The sequence below is a fragment of the Gigantopelta aegis genome, chromosome 11, assembly GCF_016097555.1.
Source record: "Gigantopelta aegis isolate Gae_Host chromosome 11, Gae_host_genome, whole genome shotgun sequence".
Classification (NCBI taxonomy): Eukaryota; Metazoa; Mollusca; class Gastropoda; order Neomphalida; family Peltospiridae; genus Gigantopelta; species Gigantopelta aegis.
The window spans coordinates 8,138,773-8,165,604 of NC_054709.1; the positions used below are offsets into that span (position 1 = coordinate 8,138,773).

Sequence of the window (26,832 nt, forward strand, 5' to 3'; positions counted from 1 at the left end):
ACTGTGCATTAGAAATAGAACATTGTCTCCTTCTAGATGGGTCTTGTTGTTCATAAAGAAAACAACAATAATAATATGGATAATAAAGAAATTATTACACTCGCGTGAGTCGTACTGATTTTACGAAACTCGTGTCAGGATTCATGTATTACCCTCGCTCATAAAATCAGTACAACTCATATAATAGCTCATATAATAATCTCTATGAAACATTTGTTTTTGCACATTACGAATTAGGATGGATGATAACCAATAACAAGATTTTGACAAATATGATCAAACACCAATTATAATATTTAAAAAATGCTATACCATCCAAGCTCACAATTTAACCTTTTATTTTTCCTTTTTTTTTAAAAACATATACACTTTCAATCAATACAATGTTCATAAAAAAATAGTAAAATGACCGTATAAGTGGTTTATTTGTAGTATCCATGTAGAAAATACTGAAAACAATATAAAAAAATAAATTATGCATCAGGTTTTTGGTTCAGACATGTTACTATTGGTTTTCGAAAAGTGCATTGGACTCCAGATTTAATTTTACTCCTTCAACTATTAACAGTGAATCACTTGACCCAACCCAGACCAAAATCTATTATTATGTCTTACACAAGTTTTGGAATGATGGTAAAAAAAAAGAAAAAAAAAGAGAGAAAAAAAAAAAAAAAAAAAAAAAAAAGTATTCTATTTAATGTCTTTATAAAAAAAAAAAAAAAAAAAAAAAAAAAAAAAAAAAAAAAAAAAAAAAAAAGTTTTTTAAGAGGAATGCAAATCATATTAACTTAGAAAACCACAACACAATGTATTTCTCACAAAATATATTGTGTTCATATTAAGCATTATTATTATTTTTAAATATTCAATATTTTATGTTCCCTCATTCCCAAAATCAATAGAAATGGGGTGGACATTTTCCAAAACCTTCGAACCTACATTACAGCAAATAACCAAATGTCTTGAAGAAATTATAGCCCTTCTGTAGATTTTTTTTAACGTTAGCTCATTTTATTATTGTTCACAGGTAACAGGACATTGCCTTACAAGACCAACTACATATTGCTATGGTCAAAATGACAAAAGTCGAAATGCTCTGCCGAACGCGTCAAAAAAAGCATTTGGTATTCTACTCAGACATCTTAAAGTTAAAACAGTGCTAGCAGCACTAGCTCCGACAGTCGCCAAAATCGCCAATTGTGAATATTAAAAACTATTGGCGAATTTTATTTTAAGTTCACGAAATATAATTTTACTACATTAGAAAATAACTGGTTTTCTGCCATTTTTGAAGTTTAATAGACGATTTGGCGAAACTTTGTGTTAACACAGAGCTACCCCTGGCTAGCCTTTTGACGATTTTAAAAAACAAAAATCAAAATCAAATATGAAACAGGGGTCGAAATTGGTTGAAAATCCTACCGGACTTTCAGTCTAATAAGCTACAATTTCTTCCAGACTGAATCAAAATCTATCAGACCAAACATAATAATAAAGCATAAAGGCAAAATAATTGCCGATCTGACAGGTAAAAAATATCTCCCAGACCGTGGTGATGTTGACAAACAAAAACAGGTAGGGACGGCAGCATTTCAAGACCTGTGCAATATGTCCAGCATCAATTTGTTTTTAGTCATTTTGGAAATCAACAATAAAAAAAAACCCTTGAAAATGTTTTTGGATACACTAATGATTATCTTGAATAATAAAATAATAAACAATTCCATAATATATTACATTGTAGTGATTGTAATAAGCCACTGTATTAATTTAAGAAACTTTTTTCAGAAGTTGAAAACGCTTCATCATACTTAAATAAAGGTAATTAAATTTATAAAAACGGTTTACTTTGCAAAATTATTTCAGACACCAAAGAAAAAGGGGGCGGAGGAATCTGAAAAAAAAGAAGAGAGATTAAGTAAAAAATACCCCCCCCCCCCCCCCCCCCCCCAAATATATATTAGTTATTTTACAGAGTCGTTTCTTCTGTGAACAAACCCATCCACTATGATCCAGGTCGACAAGTTAAGACTGGGTTAGAAAAATCCACTAACCCTCAGTCCTGGCTAGTGAATTGCTTACGTGGGCTAATAGAAATTATCACCTGTATTACCCATAATACATAGAGACACTAGCCGAAGCTTCTGTGAGGACTAGCAACTTTCTGAAACATCTGTCGAACACTGGGTTAATTTATAGTCACGTGAGAAGGCAGGAAGAAAGCGTTGAGATTGAAACATAACAACATATGACCAACACCGTCCCGTAGTCTGTATGTCTGTATTTATGTACACGGCTGTGTCAGCATATAACACCACCACACAATCGCTTTTATTCAACCGTTTTATTTATAATTAGGATTCGTCTTCAACATCTTCATCCATTAATGACGAAAATTTATTTTTATCTGACCAGTCCTGCAATTAAAAAATAAACAACAATTAAACTTGATTTGTAACAGTGCATGATAAAGCTACACACCAAATTTCAGCTCACTATCTTGAGGCATTACCAAAAAAAGTCTAGAGAACAAATTTATTATGTTAAAAATGGGTAAATTGACATGAAAGTCAAACTATATCTGTAACAGTACAATGATAAAGCTATTCACGAAATTTCATATCTCGAGATATTGTGAAAAAACGTCCGAAAAAATAGACGTGGGACAGGAGGCCGGAGACAAAACATATAGTCCTATAGGGGACTAAAAAAAAAAAACCCAGCGATATTTCTTTACAACAGATGATTCAGAAAACAAGAGAGTAAATAGAAAGAAATGTTTTATTTAACGACACACTCAACACATTTTATTTACGGTTATATGGCATCAGACATATGGTTAAGGACCACACAGAGTTTAAGAGGAAACCCGCTGTCGCCACTACATGGGCTACTCTTTCCAATTAACAGCAAGGGATCTTTTATTTGCGCTTCCTACAGGCAGGATAGCACAAACCATGGCCTTTGTTGAACCAGTTATGGATCACTAGTCGGTGCAAGTGGTTTACACCTACCCATTGAGCCTTGCGGAGCACTCACTCAGGGTTTGGAGTCGGTATCTGAATAAAAAATCCCATGTCTTGACTGGGATCCGAACCCAGTACCTACCAGCCTGTAGACCGATGGCCTAACCATGATGCCACCGAAGCCGGTAAAAGAATAAATATAGCCTTAGTACAAGTGCTGGACGTTGCCCAATACATCTGCTGATGCTACTTTAACAGTTCTACTAATATCTGATTGAAAATGACCCAGAAACATGATGTGTACTTTAAACTGCTGATACTTGTGAATGGCTGTTCTGAGGTCATGACGCAAGTGTCCCAAGTAACCATAAAAACAGATGACAGCATTTTTAGTAGGTCATTTATGTCTATGACGTCGCCGATGTATTTTTCGTGCTAGGGTGTCGTTAAACATTCGTTCATTCATTCGTTCATTAACACACACTGTGGTTTAGTCGCAGATTTACACTTACGTGTAAAACTAGGCTTATAGTTTCTGAAACTTGACCCTGGTTCACATACTTGTGAAAATATACATGCATGGAAATTAAACATTCCGAGAAACAAAATCATGTGTGAAATCGCATACACTGATAGCAGTCCTATAGTCCTTCCGACTGGGAATGCCTTTTTTCAAACTATGGAAGTTTATTGATTTATGAGCGAATTGTTTTCTAAATTACACACAAAAATAGTGTTTTTTGTTATTTCCAAAACACTTTTCCTTTTCTTCTCACATCAAACCAAAGTGATATTATTATTATTATTATTATTTTTTATTTGTAAAACAGGATGGTCAACAGGCCTTCTAGATTATGGTAATCCCACCCCTATGGCTAGCGATATTTAATGTTGGGCTAGTAATTAAAGAAAGAAATGCTTTATTTAACGACGCACTCAACACATTTTATTTACGGTTATATGGCGTCAGACATATGATTAAGGACTACACAGATTTTGAGAGGAAACCCGCTGTCGCCACTACATGGGCTACTCTTCTGATTAGCAGCAAGGGATATTTTATTTGCGCTTCCCACAGGCAGGATAGCACAAACCATGGCCTTTGTTGAACCAGTTATGGATCACTGGTTTGGTGCAAGTGGTTTACACCTACCCATTGAGCCTTGCGGAGCACTCACTCGGGGTTTGGAGTCGGTATCTGGATTAAAAATCCCATGCCTCGACTGGGATCTGAACCCAGTACCTACCAGCCTGTAGACCGATGGCCTACCACGATGCCACCGAAAACTAATATTGCCATGCCCGATGGCTAGTGAAATTGTTTTGGTCAAATGTTGCATACAAGTCTATTTTGTAAATATGAATATGCTGCTCTCACTGACGCCCCCAAATATTGGTGTTTTTAATCTCTTTAGGTAACATAGAGTTTCTGCCAGAGGGTAAAAAGGGTATGGCGCCATACCCAAATGTTTTAGCAGATTTTTTTTTTTTAAGTTAACCTTTTGACAAATTAATTACACTTTACACTGTATGATTTTCTTAACCCTAACCCTAACCCTACATTTAAGCCCTACATACAGCTCCCCATACCCCCGTTGACTATGGTTGCATTCAATTCCATAGCGCCATACCCAAAAATTTCTTTCTGGCAGAAACACTGCATATCCATTTATTACTATTAGTAAAATTGTATTAAGTAAAGTAGGGCTAGTGAATTTTTAATCATGACTAGTACTTTTATAAAATCACTGATCCCATGGCTAGTGGATTGTGTAATAATACTAGAAGCCCTGTGGTCACAGACTACCAAATAAGAATGTGAATGTATCTCACCTGTCTAATATTTACTTCCAACTTGGGCATCTCTTCTATGGATGTGGGTATATGTCGTTCTCTACTTCCTCTGAAAACAAAAACATTCCATTAGTAAATCAAATTCAAGTTTTCACGATGCACAGTTTATATGCCAGCAACATTTGACTAAGTATGCTTTTGAAACAAGTGCTTTCGTCAAAGTAAGCTTTTTAATGCACATACTTAAGTCATAGTAAGATTTTGATGTACTTACTTTAGAAATAGTAAGATTTTGATACATGTACTTTAGTCATAGTAAGATTCTGATGCACGTACTTTAGTCATAGTAAGATTTTGATACACGTACTTTAGTCATAGTAAGATTTTGATACATGTACTTTAGTCATAGTAAGATTTTGATACATGTATTTTAGTCATAGTAAGATTTTGATACATGTACTTTAGTCATAGTAAGATTTTGATACACATACTTTAGTCATAGTCAGATTTTGATACACGTACTTTAGTCATAGTAAGATTTTGATACACGTACTTTAGTCATAGTAAGATTTTGATACACGTACTTTAGTCATAGTAAGATTTTGATACACGTACTTTAGTCATAGTAAGATTTTGATACACGTACTTTAGTCATAGTAAGATTTTGATACACGTACTTTAGTCATAGTAAGATTTTGATACACATACTTTAGTCATAGTAAGATTTTGATACATGTACTTTAGTCATAGTAAGATTTTGATAATGTATTTTAGTCATAGTAAGATTTTGATACATGTACTTTAGTCATAGTAAGATTTTGATACATGTACTTTAGTCATAGTAAGATTTTGATACACGTACTTTAGTCATAGTAAGATTTTGATGCACGTACTTTAGTCATAGTAAGATTTTGATACACGTACTTTAGTCATAGTAAGATTTTGATAATGTATTTTAGTCATAGTAAGATTTTGATACATGTACTTTAGTCATAGTAAGATTTTGATACACGTACTTTAGTCATAGTAAGATTTTGATACATGTACTTTAGTCATAGTAAGATTTTGATACATGTACTTTAGTCATAGTAAGATTTTGATACATGTACTTTAGTCATAGTAAGATTTTGATACACGTACTTTAGTCATAGTAAGATTTTGATGCATGTACTTTAGTCATAGTAAGATTTTGATGCATGTACTTTAGTCATAGTAAGATTTTGATACACGTACTTTAGTCATAGTAAGATTTTGATACATGTACTTTAGTCATAGTAAGATTTTGATACATGTATTTTAGTCATAGTAAGATTTTGATACATGTACTTTAGTCATAGTAAGATTTTGATACATGTATTTTAGTAATAGTAAGATTTTGATACATGTACTTTAGTCATAGTAAGATTTTGATACATGTACTTTAGTCATAGTAAGATTTTGATACATATACTTTAGTCATAGTAAGATTTTGATACATGTATTTTAGTAATAGTAAGATTTTGATACATCTACTTTTAAGTTTTATTAACATAAATGTTTTATTACTCTTCTTCACCAGCTCATATCAAATCACCGCTATTGTGGGTATTGGAAACATGTTTGCTGAGGATTATTTGAATGCAATTCTTGACATTTTCGTGAACAATTTCTAAATAAACTTAATTTCCTGCAGCTCAGAGTGAGTTACCTAGATGACTGTTAACAGAAAGCCAACAAATTATGTAACACAGGTTAGTAGATCTATATAAAACGCAATAGGTTAATACCAATAATAAAGAAAAAACCTGCAATCAATAAAAGGTGCATCCACCCAGACACCCCCCACACACAACACAACCAGCCACACCCCCACACATGCACACAACCAGCTACACTCCCACACAACCACATAGTCCATGAGTCAGAGGTCACAAAACGGGTGGATACACACAGAAAGCTGTGATTCCTGCAATGCTATCATAATTTTTCCATTCCCGAGGGATGCAGTCCTTGACAAAAATCACTATGACTCGAGTATGAGCATTTGTCCCACCAGGTGGTACCAACTGACAAAATTTTTGGTCCTGGCTCATGAACTAACAAGCACACAACCAGCAAAACTCCCACATGCACGCACGCACGCACGCACGCACGCACTCACGCACTCACTCATTCACTCACTCACATACATAACCAGTCACATACACACAATCAGTTGCACACAATATATTTCTAGTCATTTGGAAATTGAATTAACAACTACTGTTTAATGTTTCAAAATTGTATAGCGATCTCTGAAAATTGAGTATCGAATCGCGAATGTTCCCCGCACACACTAGAATAATACACACTACAAGCATACCATGACAATTCATATACCTGATTCTAATTGAACAAATCCATCCGATCAAGTAACTCTCGTTGAAGAAAATGTTCTATTTAACGACACACTCAACACATTTTATTTACGGTTATATAGCATCGGACATATGGTTAAAAACCACACAGATATTGAGAGGGGAAACACGCTGTTGCCACTTCATGGGCTACTCTTTTCGATTAGCAGCAAGGGATCTTTTATATGCACCATCCCACAGACAGGATAGTAAATACCACAGCCTTTGTTACACCAGTTGTGGAGCACTGGCTGGAACGAGAAATAGCCCAATGGGTCCACCGACAGGAATCGATCCTAGATCCATCAGGCGAGCACTGTACCACTGAGCTACGTTTCACCGTAACTCTTGTGGATGCATGCCACTGAGGTAAACTATTTATGTAAACACAGGCCAAGAAACCTAGAGTCCTTTCCACAGAGTACGCAATTTTTACATACTATAGAATTTACTGTGTTTATAGAATCTAAATTCAAATCTCTAAAGAAAGCTTCTTTTGTTTAACGACACCACTAGAGCACAGACTTATTAATATTTTATATGCACCATCCCACAGACAGGATAGCACACATCACAGCCTTTCATAAACTAATCAAGGAGGACTGGCTGGAATAAACCAGAGCTTTATATATCACTAATTTGGGCACAACAGGATTTTTGTCTACTCTGAGTCTTTTTCTGCACTAATGTTAATAATAGCTGGCAAAGAGTTGTATATATTCAGAAATGGATTTTAAATTATTCAGGGATGTGAGAAGGGCTGAACAAAAAAGCTTACTGCGGCCGGGGTCCAGGGGCCACCCAAGGGCCTCTGAAGGAAAACTGTTGTTTGCAACCCCTGAAACTACCAAAAATTGCATTCAATGCTAACAAATCTAAACTGGTTATAACTTATAATATAAAGCCGTGAAAACATGCAAATGAACTTTGTGTGATCAACAGTATTGAACATCATGTTTTTTTGTTTTTTTTAGACGAAATGGAAAAGAGTGTTTCCGCATAGCTCTCACATCCCTGGTTATTTTAATCTAGCTTAAAGGCATATTGTCACAGATCACTGACCTATTTAAAGGCATATTGTCACAGATCACTGACCTATTTAAAGGCATATTGTCACAGATCACTGACCTATTTAAAGGCATATTGTCACAGATCACTGACCTATTTAAAGGCATATTGTCACAGATCAATGACCTATTTAATGGTCTAACAAAGTATTACCTGAACAAAAATAATTTGATTTGTCCCTAAATGTAGTTTATTCAACCATCTTCATAACCACCATACTCCATTTATTAATGACATTTTGTAAAAATAATAGAATTAAGGCAATGGTCCATAATTCAAAAACTAAAATTGTTGAGAGGGTTGACATGGATTTCACTCCACCATGGTTCAGTTAAGGTGATGTGATAGCTAGATTTGGTTTCCAACAATTAATGTAATTTTTATTTATTATCCATTTTTCAAGAAATAAGGTCCTTAAATCCGTGACAGTATGCCTTTAACATTCCATTGATTTTGAAATGAAATGTTGAGGTTAGCATGTTTGTACTGAATTTGGGCTTGCTTATTTTGAGCACACCTTTCATTGCCTCAGCTTTAGTGCAATCTAAAGCCCTGATATAACTTACCTGTCACCGTTAACGTAAAAAATTTTTTTTATTATTTACACCGCTAGAGCACATTTTAAAAATTAATCATTTGCTTAATGGATGTCAAACATTTTGATCATTCTGATAGATTTTAGAAAACATTTTTCAGTAGTAGAAAATAATATTTTGTGTGTACTTTCCCAGACAGAACACATACCACACACAGCCTGATTTTACGGCAATACCAATTGTGCAGCCTTGGTTGGGACAGGATAAACACCAATGGGTCCACAGAAGGGTTCAATCCTATGACCCTTGCACCTCAGATGAGTTTTTGGGGTTTTTTTTAATGAGCTCAAAACCAATAAACATGGACTGCCTATTGGATGTCGAAACATTTGGTAATTTTGACACAGTCTTAGTGAGGGAAAAAAACTCGGACACATGGTTATGGACCACACAGATATTGAGAGGAAACCCATTGTCTACACTTCATGGGCTACTCTTTTCGATTAGCAGCAAGGGATCTTTTATATGCACCATCCCACAGACAGGATAGCACATACCACAGCCTTTGATATACCAGTCGTGGTGCACTGGCTGGAACGAGAAATAGCCCAATGGGTCCACCGACGGGGATCGATCCTAGACTGACTGTACATTAGGCAAGTGCTTTACCACTGGGTTACATGCAACCCCTTACACTTTTGAAACAAACATGAATTGAAATCCTGTTGGTATCTTTATACAGAGCTTCTAGATTATGGTAGCCCCACTCCCATGGCTAGTGATATTCAGTGTTGGGCTAGTAAATAACTACTATTGCCATGCCTGACAGGGCTTCTAGATTATGGTAGCCCCACTCCCATGGCTAGTGATATTCAGTGTTGGGCTAGTAAATAACTACTATTGCCATGCCAGACAGGGCTTCTAGGTTATGGTAGCCCCACTCCCATGGCTAGTGATATTCAGTGTTGGGCTAGTAAATAACTACTATTGCCATGCCAGACAGGGCTTCTAGATTATGGTAGCCCCACTCCCATGGCTAGTGATATTCAGTGTTGGGCTAGTAAATAACTACTACTGCCATGCCCGACAGGACTTCTAGATTATGGTAGCCCCACTCCCATGGCTAGTGATATTCAGTGTTGGGCTAGTAAATAACTACTATTGCCATGCCCGATAGAGCTTCTAGATTATGGTAGCCCCACTCCCATGGCTAGTGATATTCAGTGTTGGGCTAGTAAATAACTACTATTGCCATGCCTGATAGCCCCACTCCCATGGCTAGTGATATGCAGTGTTGGGCTAGTAAATAACTACTATTGATGCCCGATAGAGCTTCTAGATTATGGTAGCCCCACTCCCATGGCTAGTGATATTCAGTGTTGGGCTAGTAAATAACTACTATTGCCATGCCAGACAGGGCTTCTAGATTATGATAGCCCCACTCCCATGGCTAGTGATATTCAGTGTTGGGCTAGTAAATAACTACTATTGCCATGCCCGATAGAGCTTCTAGATTATGGTAGCCCCACTCACATGGCTAGTGATATTCAGTGTTGGGCTAGTAAATAACTACTATTGCCATGCCAGACAGGGCTTCTAGATTATGGTAGCCCCACTCCCATGGCTAGTGATATTCAGTGTTGGGCTAGTAAATAACTACTATTGCCATGCCAGACAGGGCTTCTAGATTATGGTAGCCCCACTCCCATGGCTAGTGATATTCAGTGTTGGGCTAGTAAATAACTACTATTGTCATGCCCGAGAGAGCTTCTAGATTATGGTAGCCCCACTCCCATGGCTAGTGATATTCAATGTTGGGCTAGTAAATAACTACTATTGCCATGCCAGACAGGGCTTCTAGATTATGGTAGCCCCACTCCCATGGCTAGTGATATTCAGTGTTGGGCTAGTAAATAACTACTGTTGCCATGCCTGACAGGGCTTCTAGATTATGGTAGCCCCACTCCCATGGCTAGTGATATTCAGTGTTGGGCTAGTAGATAACTACTACTGCCATGCCAGACAGGGCTTCTAGATTATGGTTGCCCCACTCCCACGGCTAGCGATATTCAATGTTGGGCTAGTAGATAACTACTATTGCCATGCCAGACAGGGCTTCTAGATTATGGTAGCCCCACTCCCATGGCTAGTGATATTCAATGTTGGGCTAGTAAATAACTACTATTGACATGCCCGACAGGGCTTCTAGTGAATTTTTCTTTGTCAAATGTTAAGGCTTATTTTGTAAATATGAATATCCTGCCCACACCCCAACCTCCAATGTTTTTAAGCTTATCTCCCTCTTTAGGTGACATATCTGATCAGTGGTTCTGCCAGAAAGATATTTTGGGGTATGGCACTATGGAATTGAATGCAACCACAGTCAACAGGGGGTATGGGGGGGCCTCCCCCAGAAAGAAAATGGGTTAAGTTTAGGTTTAGGGTTAAGAAAATCATACAATAATGATAAGAGTCATTAATTTTGTAAAAATGTTAACTTAAAAAAATAAAAATCTGAGTATGGCGCCATACCCGTTTTACCCTCTGGCAGAGACCCTGCTGATTATTAATATTATTTAATAAAACTGTATTAACTTCAAGTAAAGTAGGGCTAGTTAATTTTTAATCATGGCTAGTAATGTTTTAAATCACTGCTCCCCTGGCTAGTGGATTTTATAGAAATTCTAGATGACCCATTTTATATTTTTTTTTTACTGACCAAATGTCATTTTGTTTCAAAATCCATACGTCTGATTTGTTATTTAAAAAAACGAAAAAGAAGAAAACATGGAATACTTACCAAGTCGGACAGGAAAACAACTAACAGAACGACTCCATTGTTTTTTTAATAAAAAAATTATTTCATTAATGAGAAACTAGGTTTCATACTGCATCCAAACGTGTACAGTTAAAGAGACTATTAGAGTTCAGTGCCATTGTAACAGATTTCTGACTAATAGTTTGTTTTGTTTAACGACCCCACTAGAGCACATTGATTTATTAATCATCGGCTATTCGATGTCGCACATTTGGTAATTCTCACAGACAAAGTCTTAAGAGGAAACCCGCTACATTTTGTTTTTCATTAGCAGCAAAGGATCTTTCATATGAACCATCCCACAGACAGGATAGCACATACCATGGCCTTTGATATACGAGAAATAGCCCAATGGGCCCACGGAATGGGATCAATCCCAAATCGATCACGCATCAAGCGAGTGGTTTACAAATGGGCAACGCCCAACTCCCATGCCCCCCTCCCCACTCCCCACTAATACTTTTCAACAACTAAATTACTGGTTAAATACTATTTCATAACATCTCAATGCCTGTATTTTCAATGCATTTCTTGTTGTTCTAATATTCATAATAGCTCAAAATATTCATAATTGCTCAAAATATTCATAATAGCTCAAACGTTTTGATATATATTATTTTCATACATACAAAATTAGCAAAGCGTAAAAACCAGTTTGGGCCACTATATACATGAAAATTACCATAACCACCATATACATATATACAGTGGAACTCCTCTAAACCAGAGACCCAGAGAACCAATTAAAAAGTCCTGCTTTTAGGAGAATCCAGTTCAGACAGTTTATGTTCTCTTCCGATATATAAAAAGGGATCTTGGACAAACATCCTGGCTACGTTCAGCCAGACTGAGAGGAAATATGTCCGCCAGACTGGTTTATACACTTTGCGTTAAACAGAATGGCCATGTCGGGAACCAATCAAATAGTTTGCAAACGTTAGCGAAACATTTGCTTGCTGAATTTGGGGCTGGTTTTGAGGGATTTCCGGTTACATAGGGTCCTGTTTTTAAAAGGTTTTACTGAATATGCAGACAATGATATTCTCAATGAGAAAATTTTAATTTATCCGTTAAAAGGATTTTGAGGGATTTCCGGTTACATAGGGTCCACGTTTTAGGGGTTTCACTGTATATGCAGAAATGGAATAAGAAAATTTATTTAATGGTAAAGTTTATTGGTCAAAAGGGTTCTATTAGCAGGAAACATCTTGCAGAGGGAACATTTTGTTTCTAAAATTTCAATTATCTACAGTCGGTGATTAGTTGAAAATTGAGTAGCATCTAATATTTGATGTTTTAAAATTGTGTAACAATCTCTGCTATTTGTGACACAATGATGAACAAATATTTCCGTTCAGGGAACATTTTGTTTTCGAAAAATCTTGATAGCAATATCTCTAGTCAATTGAAAATTAATTAGCAACTACTGTTTTAATATTTTAGAATTGTGTAGAGATCTCTGAAATTTGTATAGTTTGTTTTGTTAAACAACAATAGAGCACATTGATCATCGGCTGTTGGATTTCAAACATTTGGTATTTTTTTTTACATATAGTCTTAGAGGAGAAACCCACTATGTTTTTCTATTAGTAGCAAGGGATCTTTTATATGCACTACCCCATAAACAGGATAGCATATACCACAGCCTTTGATATATTAGTCGTGGTGTGCTAGCTGGAATAAGAAATAGCCCAATGGGCCCACCGTCGGGGATCGATCTCAAACCGACCGCGCATCAAGCGAGCGCTTTACCACTGGACTATGTCCCGGCCCCGAAATTTATATAGCGAATCGTGACGCAATGCTGAACAAAATATTCCCTGTTACAATGTTACAATGGCAGAAAAATTTAGGACCAGTCTCGTGCAAAACTATTTCCATGTGGGCGAAAAAATGCTTGCCTCGTCACACGCTGATATCATTAACATTTATTTAAAATTACTGTGAACTGTTACGCGGGTAGCAATTGCTCTTGTACGTAATTTCAGGAGAACAGTTTCTTGCTCACAATCAATTTTCAAATCATAAGCACCGAAGGACCGGTTTTTTGGGGGTTTTGTTTACCAACAGTGACACTAAACAAAATGTTCTCTGTTTCAATAGCAGCAAAACTAAGGACCGTCTATTTTTGTTGTTAACATAGCGGTGATAGCAAATCGTGACACTATCCTGAACAAAATGTTCCCTGTTACAATGGCAGCAAAACTAAGGACAGTCTTTTTTTGTTTTATCCAGCAATCGTGTATACATTTGGCAAGATATGAAGACTAAATAAATCTCTATATTTTCAGGCACTGACCAAAAATATAGGTCACGTGACATAAGCCCGACTCGACTCGAGTATTTCAGAGTAGATTTTCAATAAATATACTTTTTAAATCAGTTGTTTAAGTACAGTGAATACAAATAACTTTTAGTTTTGCGATAATACAAAACTTGTATATTTATTTATGAATTTTAGAAATGCCCTTTTTAATATGACAGAATGTAGCTAGCGTCTTACAAATAATGACGTCATGCATTTTATATGACGTTATACGTCAAAAGCCATGCCAGGTTGACAATACTCGATTTGCGTACACAAAACTGGAATAATTAAAGTTTTTCCGAATATCCCTGTAGGATTGCAGGATAAAAGAATTAATTGGTTACTGTCTTAAGATATCGGCTTTATCCTGCTCAGGACGAATGGCGAATACAGCTCGGCAGAGCCTCGCTGCATTAGCCATTCTAACCTTTTCAGGATAAAGCGATATCTTAAGACAGTAACCAGTTATTCCCTATTTCCATAGTGGTGATATGAAGCTGACTGGACCTGGCTGACTGGAAGCTCAACAGAAAGCTCAAGCTGCAACGACTTACTTGGGTTTCAAGTCAGAGATTCTCCCTCTGCCACTTGACCCCTGACCCCGTCCTCGACCACGAGAGCCGTCAGAGGGACCTGGCCAAGAAAATATCACTCGGTTAACGTGCATCTCATCAATAGAGATTATTATACAAGCTTGTATGTCGTACTGATTTTACGAAACGAATGTCAGGATTATTGTATTACCCGAGCAAGAGCGAGGGTAATACATGAATCCTGACACGAGTTTCGTAAAATCAGTATGACTCACACTTGAGTGTAATAATTTCTTTATTATCCACATTATCCAAAATATTATTTTCACGAATAATAAGCTAGGAACATGTCAAAACGTTTTAAATGTAACTAAAAAGAGATGACGAAACGTCGTCATTTTTAGAAATGATGTCATTGTGATAAGGGTTTACAGTGGGAAAGCTGCATTAAATTATGACGTCGCTTCACAAAATTATATGATCATTTGTTGTGCAAGTGAAATCATTATGACACACATGGGTCATACTGGTTATATTTCCTTGAATAGCTTGAACTATGTGGATAATAATAAGAAAATATCACTCAGTTAACGTATGACTCATCACAAGAAAATATCACTCGCTTAACATATGTCTTATCACAAGAAAATATCACTCAGTTAACGTATGTCTCATCACAAGAAAATATCACTCAGTTAACATATGTCTTACCACAAGAAAATATCACTCGCTTAACGTATGTTTTATCACAAGAAAATATCACTCAGTTAACGTATGTCTTATCACAAGAAAATAACACTCGCTTAACATATGTCTTATCACAAGAAAATATCACTCGCTTAACATACATATCATCACAAGAAAATATCACTCGCTCAACGTACGTCTTATCACAAGAAAATATCACTCGCTTAACATACGTCTTATCACAAGAAAATATCACTCGCTTAAGGTACGTCTTATCACAACAAGCAGGGATTTATCCAGGATATTTGTCTGGGATTGGAAAAAGTAGTGTGAGTAATTCAGTTGTGTATATCATGGTCACAATGACGCACTAAATTAAAAGGTTAAAGACCATTAAAAGTAGTTGGTAAATTATGCTTTCTTAGGTCACGACTACAGAGTTGTAAACGTTAAAATTTTAAAACCTTACTAAAAATGAATGAATGAATGAATGTTCAACGACACCCCAGCACAAAAAATACATGGGCTATTGGGTGTCAAACTTACTAAAAATGTGACATCACTGGTTATTTCCGTGTACCCTTCACGTATACATGTATACTTTTAGTACAGAAATTGGGGATTATCTGTGCCACTTTCTTTTGGGAAGGGGCCTATGTTCAGACCCACAGAACAGCTGGATAAATCCCTAACAAGATACAGTTAAATCTTTGGATACAGTTCACTGCTGGAAGATTAAAATATTCAATATCCACCACTAGAGTACATTAATTCATAAATCGGCTATTGGATGTCAAACATTTGGTAATTCTGACATTTAGACTTAGAGAGAAAACCCACTCTTTTCCATTAATAGCAAGGGATCTTTTATATGTATCATCCCACACATTATAGCACATACCACAGCCTTTGAAATACCAGTCGTGGTGCAATGGCTGTATACTTAAGGAAGGAAGGAAGGAAATGTTTTATTTAACGACGCGCTCAACACAGACCACACAGACATAGACAGATAAAACCCACTGTCGCCACTTCATGGGCTACACTTTTCGATTAGCAGCAAGGGATCTTTTATATGCACCATCTCACAGACAGGATAGCACATACCACGGCCTTTGTTACACCAGTTGTGGAGCACTGGCTGGAACGAGAAATGGCCCAATGGGTTCACTGGTGGCGATCGATCCCAGACTGACCGCACATCAAGCGAACGCTTTACCACTGGGCTACGTCCTGCCCCAATGTACCTAACAAAGGATAAGATCGCATTTTAAACTATGGCCATTTTGTCTTTATGTGGTTATTTTAACACTTGATTCAGTGAAAAAGAGGAAACCTGCAGCCGTCACCGAGACTACGTCTCCGGAAAAAGAAGGAAGAAGGAAGGAAATGTTTTATTTAATGACACACTCAACACATTTTATTTACAGTTATATGACGTCAGACATAATGGTTAAAGTTTCTTTTGTTTAACGACACCACTGGAGCACATTAATTAATCATCGGCTATTACATAATGGTTAAGGACCATACAGATATTGAGGTAGGAAACCTGCTGTCGCCACTTCATGGGCTACTCTTTTTGATCAGCAGCAAGGGATCTTTTATATGCACCAACCCACTGCTTTTGTTACACCAGTTGTGGAGCACTGGCTGGAACAGTCAGTGCTAAATTCAGAATTGTGAATAATTAGGATTCTCATCCAAGTCTGTATCCACTTTCACAGGCAGGACATCAAACATTTGGTAATTCTGACAGTCTTAGAGAGGAAACCTGCTACATATTTCTATTAGTAGCAAGGGATCTTTTATATGCACCATCCACCAGACAGGATAGCACATACCATGGCCTTTGATATACCAGTCCCTTAATTGTCTGCATACAGTTCATTTGCAGACAGATTAAAATATTCATCGAATGACTTTCCAGGATACACCCATTAAAAGTAGGTCATGGTAACCTAGTTATGGTACGTAACACCCCACCATTCCACTTTGATGACGTATGACAGATAGGAAAGATATGTTATGAAAACTAAACGTTTACGGGTCAGACGTACAGATCAGGGCTTCTGGAATGTTTATAACATCTAATAGCCATGGGATCAATGATTTTCAATATTTACTAACCACGATTACTAATCACTAGCCCAACTTTACTTTAAGTTAATACATTGTTACTAATAGTAATAATGTCACCTACAGAAGGAGATAGAGCTCAAAAACACAAAGAATTTTGAGGATGGGGGTGGGTGCAGGATATTCATATTTACAAAATATACTTAAATGCAGCATTTGACAACTTTTTGTCACTAGCCGTCGGGCATGGCAATGGTAGTTATTTACTAGCCCAACATTGAATATCACTAGCCATGGGAGTGGGGCTACCATAATCTAGAAGCCCTGTCGTGCATGGTAATAGTAGTAATTTACTAGCCCAGCATTGAATATCACTAGCCATGGGAGTGGGGCTACCATAATCTAGAAGCCCTGTCGTGCATGGTAATAGTTATTTACTAGCCCAGCATTGAATATCACTAGCCATGGGAGTGGGGCTACCATAATCTAGAAGCCCTGTCGTGCATGGTAATAGTTATTTACTAGCCCAGCATTGAATATCACTAGCCATGGGAGTGGGGCTACCATAATCTAGAAGCCCTGTCGTGCATGGTAATAGTTATTTACTAGCCCAGCATTGAATATCACTAGCCATGGGAGTGGGGCTACCATAATCTAGAAGCCCTGTCGTGCATGGTAATAGTTATTTACTAGCCCAGCATTGAATATCACTAGCCATGGGAGTGGGGCTACCATAATCTAGAAGCCCTGTCGTGCATGGTAATAGTTATTTACTAGCCCAGCATTGAATATCACTAGCCATGGGAGTGGGGCTACCATAATCTAGAAGCCCTGTCTGACATGGTAATAGTTATTTACTAGCCCAGCATTGAATATCACTAGCCGTGGGAGTGGGGATACAATAATCTAGAAGCCCTGTCTGGCATGGCAATAGTAGTTATTTACTAGCCCAACACTGAATATCACTAGCCATGGGAGTGGGGCTACCATAATCTAGAAGCCCTGTCTGGGATGGCAATAGTAGTTATTTACTAGCCCAACACTGAATATCACTAGCCATGGGAGTGGGGCTACCATAATCTAGAAGCCCTGTCTGGGATGGCAATAGTAGTTATTTACTAGCCCAACACTGAATATCACTAGCCATGGGAGTGGGGCTACCATAATCTAGAAGCCCTGTCTGGCATGGCAATAGAAGTTATTTACTAGCCCAACATTGAATATCACTAGCCATGGGAGTGGGGCTACCATAATCTAGAAGCCCTGTCAGGCATGGCAGTTGTAGTTATTTACTAGCCCAACACTGAATATCACTAGCCATGGGAGTGGGGCTACCATAATCTAGAAGCCCTGTCAGGCATGGCAGTTGTAGTTATTTACTAGCCCAACACTGAATATCACTAGCCATGGGAGTGGGGCTACCATAATCTAGAAGCCCTGAAGATGTTTTATTTCACGACACACCACTAAACACTAAACAAAAATTTTAATTACAAGTTATATGGCGTCAAACATATAGTTAAGGACAACACAGATAACGAGAGAGGAAACCCACTGCCACCACACAATGTGCTACTCTTTCCTATTAGCAGCAAGGGATCTTTTATAAGCAGCATCCAAAGAGGGGATAGTACAATACATATCACAGCCGTTGTTACACCAGTTGTGGAGCACTGGCTGGAACGAGAAATAGGCTAGGAGGTACCGAGTTTGCAGCCAAGTACTTGCTATCATCCAGCACTCCAATTGTTATTTTGGTTAATGAAGGAAGGAAATGAAGAAAATGTTTTATTTAACGACGCACACAACACATTTTATTTACGGTTATATCGCTCGCTGGGTGAGTGCAAGAATGTTGTATATACAAAATTCCCATTTTGAGAAAACGAGCATTAAAAAATAATAAAATAATCACGGAAGCCACGACTTTTTGTATTCTTCTTTTGATAGTTTCCTCCAAAATCTGAAGCAGCATACACTGATATAACACTTACAACACTTTCGCCCCGAGTCAACTACAATACATTTACAGCAGTTTAGCTGACTTCAAATTAAGCAACCAGACCTGTTATATGAACATACAACATTTTTGCTCTGGAACATATAGGGTCCATTACATTGTGAAAATTAAGACCTTATTTATCAACATTTTGTAGATACTACATTTTTGCACTGACCCAGCGATATTATTTTTCAATGCTCGTTTTCTCAAAATGGGAATTTTGTATATACAACATTCTTGCACTCACCCAGCGATATGGTGTCGGACATATGGTTAAGGACCACACAGATACTGAGGGAGGAAACCCGCCGTCGGCACTTCATGGGCTAGTTATTTCGATTAGCAGCAAGGGATCTTTTATATGTACCATCCCATACCACGGTCTTTGATATAACATTATAGCACATACCACGGCCTTTGATGTACCAGTTGTGATGCACTGGCTGGACGAGAGATAGTCCAATGGGCCCACCGACGGGGATCGATCCCAGACCGACCGCACATCAAACGAGTGCTTTATCACTGGGCTACGTCCTGCCCATATGAAACCATTAAGCACATTGATTAATTAATCACTGGCTACTGGATGTAAATCTTTTGAGGTAACACACAACAGTTTTCCATTAGAGATCTTTCATATGCACCATCCCACAGACAGGACAGCACATACCACGGTCTTTGATTTGTCAATCGTGATGCACTTGTAGGAACAAGAAATAGCCCAATGGGCCCACCGATGGGGATCGATCCTAGACTGACTGTATTTCAGGCAAGTGCTTTCCCACAGACAGGACAGCACATACTATGGCCTTGAATTGTCAGTTGTCGTGGTAATGATTGGAACGGGAAAAAACCCCAACGGATCCAGACACCTCATGCAAGCACTGTACTGACTCGAGCTAAATACTGGTCACTTGATACAAAGGAAGGAAATGTTTTATTTAACGACACACTCAACACATTTTATTTACGGTTATATGACGTTGGACATACGGTTAAGGACCACACAGATACTGAGGGAGAAAAAACCCACTGTCGCCACTTCATGGGCTACTCTTTGCGATTAGCAGCAAGGGATCTTTTATATGCACCATCCCATAGATAGGGTAGTACACACCACAGCCTTTGATGTACCAGTCGAGGTGCACTGGCTGGAGCAAGAAATAGCCCAATTCAAACACATGGAAAGAAAGAAAGAAATGTTTTATTTAACGACGCCCTCAACACATTTTATTTACGGTTATATGGCGTCAGACATATAGTTAAGGACCACACAGATTTTGAGAGGAAACCCGCTGTCGCCACTACATGGGCTACTCTTCCGATTAGCAGCAAGGGATCTTTTATTTGCGCTTCCCACAGGCAGGATAGCACAAACCATGGCCTTTGTTGAACCAGTTATGGATCACTGGTCGGTGCAAGTGGTTTACACCTACCCATTGAGCCTTGCGGAGCACTCACTCAGGGTTTGGAGTCAGTATCTGGATTAAAAATCCCATGCCTCGACTGGGATCCGAACCCAGTACCTACCAGCCTGTAGACCGATGGCCTGCCACGACGCCACCGAGGCCGGTTCAAACACATGGAGTAGCTATAAAGATTATGTGCAACCTGATGTTAGTGCATAAAATGCACAAATGATTATTATCTTTGTGCATTGGTTATGTGCCAGTAATTTGTAAAGTAGATTTGTTTCAGCATTTTAAAACAGTGAAACCTCTCAAAACCAGACCCTCTGTAAACTGGAGTTCCCTCAAAACCGGACCCTCTGTAAACTGGAGTTCCCTCAAAACCAGACCCTCTGTAAACTGGAGTTCCCTCAAAACCGAATGTTTTTCACGGTCCCTTTTTAAAAATCAGTACAGAAATTAACCTCTCTAACCAAACACCTCTTTCAACCAGGCTTTTCACTTGGCTGTAAGGGTGTCCAGTTTAGAGGGATTTCACTGTAAATATAAAAGATATGTCCGCGGCGATGTTAGTACATGAATCTGTAGTAATTTGTGTGGTAATTTTGTTACACTACATTTGTTTAGTACAGTGAAAAAACTGGATGAAAGGAAAAGGAAAAGAAAAGAAAAGAAAAAAAAAAAAAAAAAAAAATTAAGAAAATAATTAAGAAAAAAAAAAAAAAAAAAAAGGAGACCAAAAAAAAAAAAAAAAAAAAAATAGAGGGGGATTGATTCTGCAAACCCATCACACTTCAAGCAAATGCTCTACCACTGGACTACATCCCATTGCAAAACAAGGAAAAAGATAGAAATTATTAACTGGAGCAAAGGAAAAAAGAAAAGAAAGATGTCTGAACCAAATCAGCAAAGGAGAAAGAAGGAAGTTACAGTCATGTGACCCAGAACAGGAAGGACGACTAATTGAAAGAACTTTAGGCCATCCCATTGGCTGTTGGATGTTCAGACCAGACTACTATCCTTAGGAGAATATGCTTATGTTTTGAAGGAAGGAAGGAAATATTTTATTTAACGTCACACTAAACACATTTTATTTACGGTTATATGGCATTGGACATATGGTTAAGGACCACACAGATATTGAGAGAGGAAGCCCACTGTCGACACTTCATGGGCTTCTCTTTTCGATTAGCAGCAAGCGATCTTTTATACACACCATCCCATACACAGGATAACACATACCACGGCCTTTGAAATACCAGTCATGGTGCACTGGCTGGAGCGAAAAATAGCTCAATGGGCCCACCGACGGGGATTGATCCCATACTAACCGCGCATCAAGCGAACGCTTTACCACTGGGCTACGTCCCTCCCCTTAAAAAGAAAAGAATAAATTGCTCAAGTCTACCTTTGCCCCCATCTTCGCGGGTTTGCTGCCGTTTTGACCAGACGTTATCACTCGGTGAACTGTTCTGTGAGCGGACATCGGGCCGTCCTTTCGACCAGGCATTGGTTGGTGAGACTGGTGAAGTCGGAGACTGAAAGAGAACAACAAAAGTTACAGCGACGAAATTATCACAAGAAGTATTTCGGTTTTTATATTTTGTTGCAAACTGGCAAAATTCTCTATTACACTTTTAACAACAAAATATCATTACATGAAATGATAGTGTCAAATTAAAATAAAGTATGCCCATCTGGGTTTTTTTAAATTCGCAATTGGTGAATTTGGGAGTGGCAGAGCGGGGTGGAATGCGAGGAGGGGTGGTGGGAGAGAGATGCTAGTGATTTTTCATGGGACCTGACAGCCTACGTTCCTACAATATGATGAGCTGCAGAACACTGATCAGGAAATTCCACCAGGCAGGGCAAGCTCTGACACTCCCCAAATTCGCCAACTGCGAATTTAACAATTTTATTTTAATTTGGCGGAATTGTTTTGTTTTTTTGGGGGTTTTTTAAAGATAATTTGGCGAAATTTTTTGATCACACATAGCTAGCCCTGCCAGGCCGTGTATAACACCTACCTTTGGTAACTGGTTAGACTCTGTTGCCGGGGGCGACTGTGGCTCTGATGTTTGAGATCCGGGCGAATGCTGCCCCGTCTTTCGAATCTCCCATACATTCTCCTTGGGCGGTGGAGCGGGAACCAACTTCGCAAGTTCCTCTTTTTTAGTCGGTGTGACGGCTTTCGCATCCTCTCTCTCGTCGGACACCACGTCTGAATGGTTCGATAAATCACTGTCTTTGCGTGTCCGGCTGTTAGTGACTGGCGGAGGTACTGAAAACGAAAATCGGTCATCAAACTTACTGAGCAACACAAGAAGAGAAAGTTAGTTAAGTTTGAAGAAGTTTGTTTTGTTTAACGACACCACTAGAGCATATTGATTAATTAATCATCGGCTACTGGATGTCAAACATTTGGTAATTCTGACTCTAGTCATCAGAGGAAACCCGATACATTTGTTCATTAGCAGACAGGGATTTTTTACATGCACTTTCATAGTAGCGATGTGTGTAAATCCAGATCTACTTTTATTCCAGGATACACAGAGATGATGTATATAAAAACATTCTTTGGGGGAGGGGGATGGGCATTGGGCGATACTTTTTACTGATAAACATTAATACATCAGAGAAACCTACTGGGGATGCAACTGCCCATTGCCCTTCACGCTTAAATTTTTCTATGAATATTGTGACCTAAAAGTCGAAGTGAATTCTGTCGGTAGAAACCTTTGTTCATCATTTGCATTCTCTTGGCGGGAAAAAGGTAAAACTTGTTTTATTTAACGACACAACTACAGCACATTGATTTATTAATCATCAGCTATAGAAATCTTATTAGGATGTCAAACATTTGGTTATTTTCACATAATCTTAGAGAAAATCCCCCCACTTTTTTCCCATTAGTAGCAAGGGATCTTTTATAGGTACCATCACAGGATAGCACATACCACAGCTTTGATATACCATTAGTGGTGCTGCACTGTCTGAAAGAAGAAATGGAGAAAACTTAAGATAATTTTCTCTTTTAAATATACTTAACCCAAGAGGCCACTGACGAGGATCGAACCTAGACCTACCGCTCATCAGGAGAGCGCTTTACCATTGGACTATGTCCAGCTCCTCTCTTGGAGTAAGAGCTCCTAGATATAATGATAAAGTTTCACCTGTTCGAATGCCTTTCCCAGAACTGTTACTGAGATGTCTCTCTCGTTTGGGTTCCCCGTCACTGGATCGGTTACTGTCACGTCGTGGGCGACTTCCTGATGACCTGTGGTAATCAAACAACAGTTAGAAAAAGGAATGTTTGTGTAACAACACCTTAGCACATTTTAAAACTATAGCAGGGCTAGTGATATTCAGTGTTGGGCTAGTAAATAACTATTATTGCCATGCCAGACAGGGTTTCTAGATTATGGTAGCCCCACTCCCATGGCTAGTGATATTCAGTGTTGGGCAAGTAAATAACTACTATTGCCATGCCAGACAGGGCTTCTAGATTATGGTAGCCCCACTCCCATGGTTAGTGATATTCAACGTTGGGCTAGTAAATAACTACTATTGCCATGCCCGACAGGACTTCCAGATTATGGTAGCCCCACTCCCATGGTTAGTGATATTCAATGTTGGACTAGTAAATAACTACTATGCCATGTCCATCAGGGCTTCTAGATTATGGTAGCCCCACTCCCATATGGTAGCCCCACTCCCATGGTTAGTGATATTCAATGTTGGGCTAGTAAATAACTACTATTGCCATGCCAGACAGGGCTTCTAGATTATGGTAGCCCCACTCCCATGGTTAGTGATATTCAATGTTGGGCTAGTAAATAACTACTATTGCCATGCCCAACAGGACTTCCAGATTATGGAAGCCCCACTCCCATGGCTAGTGATATTCAATGTTGGGCTAGTAAATAAACTACTATTGTCATGCACGACAGGGCTTCTATATTATGGTAGCCCCACTCCCATGGCTAGTGATATTCAATGTTGGGCTAGTAAATAACTACTATTGTCATGCCAGACAGGGCTTCTAGATTATGGTAGCCCCACTCCCATGGCTAGTGATATTTAATGTTGGGCTAGTAAATAACTACCATTGCCATGCCAGACAGGGCTTCTAGATTATGGTACCTCCACTCACATGGCTAGTGATATTCAATGCTGGGCTAGTAAATAACTACTATTGCCATGCCAGATGGCTAGTGAAATGTTTTGGTCAAATGATGTAGTTTAAGTCTATTTGGTAAATATCAATATCCTGTTCCCAGCCCAGCCCAACCCACCCAATGTTAGTATTTTTAAGCTCTATCTCCCTCTTTAGGTGATATATCTGATTATTATTCAGTAAAATTGTATTAACTTAAAGTAAAGCAGGGCTAGTGAATTTTTTATCGTGCCAAGTAAAAATGTAAAACTTACTGATCCCATGGCTAGTGGATTTTATAAGAAAAACTCTAGAAGCCCCGACTATAGGCTACTATCAGAGGTCTAACATATGGTTAGACCAATATTCTAATGTTATCATGACACCCAACAATAAATGCTATGTTTTTCATCCTTACTTGCCATCAGGATTTATGCCAGAGGGCACGGATGGTAAAATTGCATACTTTAAAAATCTTGGAAATTAATGGAAATATTTTTTAAATGTTTAGACAGGTCACGTGCATGAAATGTAGTATCCAATTTAACAACATTTAATCTGTTTTGTTTTTATTACCAAACACTCAAATTATTTTCTGGCAGAAAGCCTGGTCACTGTGAATCGAAAATCCGCCATGGTGCCTTTGTCACCATGCCCTTATTATAGGGTGAACTCAATTTTGTCTGAGAAACCTAATAGAAAGTTTTAACACTTACATTTCTCTCCTGTTGCTGTAATCCCTGTTCTCCTTCTCTTCGTCCAGTTTGTAGTGGTCTCCCAGCACTTTCTGCTGAGCTAGCCGTTTCTCAATCTCCATTTCTTTCGACGCTGTGTCCACGGGTTTCGCCGAGCCGAATATAGACGCAGAGCGGGAGACTTCCTTTGCCGGTTCGGGCGCGGCCACTTTTTCGGTTGGTTTTGACCGCGGCTGCAGCTGTAATCGAGGTCTCTCCTTTCCCCCGTCTGTAATATAGTGAATGTTTTATTTACAGAACACACAATCGGCGATATCACAAGTGAAAGCGACTGATGTGCAGCTGAAAACACGAGTTGTAGTAGAAAAGGGTTTATTACGGGAACAAATAAAATAGAAACGTTTCATTTAACGACGCACTCAAAACATTTTATTTACGGTTATATGGCGTCAGACATATGGTTACGGACCACACAGATATTGCGAGAAGGAAGGAAGAAAATATTTTATTTAAAGACGCACTCAACACATTTTATTTTACAGTTATATGGCGTTAGACATATGGTTAAGGACCACAAAGATACTGAGAGAGGAAACCCGCTGTCACCACTTCATGTGCTACTCTTTTCGATTAGCAGCAAGAGATCTTTTACATACACCGTCCCACAGACAGGGTAGTACATACCATGGTCTTCGATATACCAGTCGTGGTGCACTGGCTGGAATGAGAAATAGCCCACCAATGGGGATCAATCCCACACTGACCGCACATTGAGCAAGCACTGTATTACTGGATTATGTCCCGCCCAATTCCAAAGTGTTCAAAACTTACCACTACTACTAGGTTCCCGAATCTCTTGTCTCTCCGATCTGAAATAGAAGGCAGTAAAATCAGTGATTTTTTAAAAGTCTGTTTTGTTTAACGACACAACTAGAGCACTTTGATTTATTAATAATCGGCTATTGGAAAGAAAAATGTTTTATTTAACGATGCACTCAACACATTTTATTTACGGTTATATGGCATCAGACATATGGTTAAGGACCACACAGATTTTGAGAGGAAACCCGCTGTCGCCACTACATGGGCTACTCTTCCGATTAGCAGCAAGGGATCTTTTATTTGCGCTTCCCACAGGCAGGATAGCACAAACCATGGCCTTTTTTGAACCAGTTATGGATCACTGGTCGGTGCAAGTAGTTTACACCTACCCATTGAGCCTTGCGGAGCACTCACTCAGGGTTTGGAGTAGGTCTCTGGATTAAAAATTCCATGCCTCGACTGGGATCCAAACCCAGTACCTACCAGCCTGTAGACCGATGGCCTGCCACGACGCCACCGAGGCCGGTCGGCTATTGGATGTCAAACATTTGGTAATTTTGACATATAATCTTAAGAGAGGATAC

General features: G+C 38.5%; 1 protein-coding gene across 1 annotated transcript in view; it reads right to left on the reverse strand.

Annotated features, from left to right (window-relative positions):
* Positions 1-1,936: 1,936 nt before the first annotated feature.
* The window catches only part of LOC121385524 (eukaryotic translation initiation factor 4B-like), a 45,790-nt gene continuing 20,894 nt past the window's right edge, over positions 1,937-26,832 (reverse strand). Inside the window, exons 9-16 of the mRNA XM_041516231.1 lie at positions 26,258-26,295; positions 25,448-25,694; positions 23,749-23,852; positions 22,603-22,856; positions 21,984-22,113; positions 14,420-14,498; positions 4,800-4,869; positions 1,937-2,417 (exon numbers count right to left, since the gene is read on the reverse strand). Of these exons, the coding sequence (XP_041372165.1) occupies positions 2,355-2,417; positions 4,800-4,869; positions 14,420-14,498; positions 21,984-22,113; positions 22,603-22,856; positions 23,749-23,852; positions 25,448-25,694; positions 26,258-26,295 (985 nt within the window). The 3' untranslated portion in view covers positions 1,937-2,354. The remainder of the gene's footprint in view (positions 2,418-4,799; positions 4,870-14,419; positions 14,499-21,983; positions 22,114-22,602; positions 22,857-23,748; positions 23,853-25,447; positions 25,695-26,257; positions 26,296-26,832) is intronic.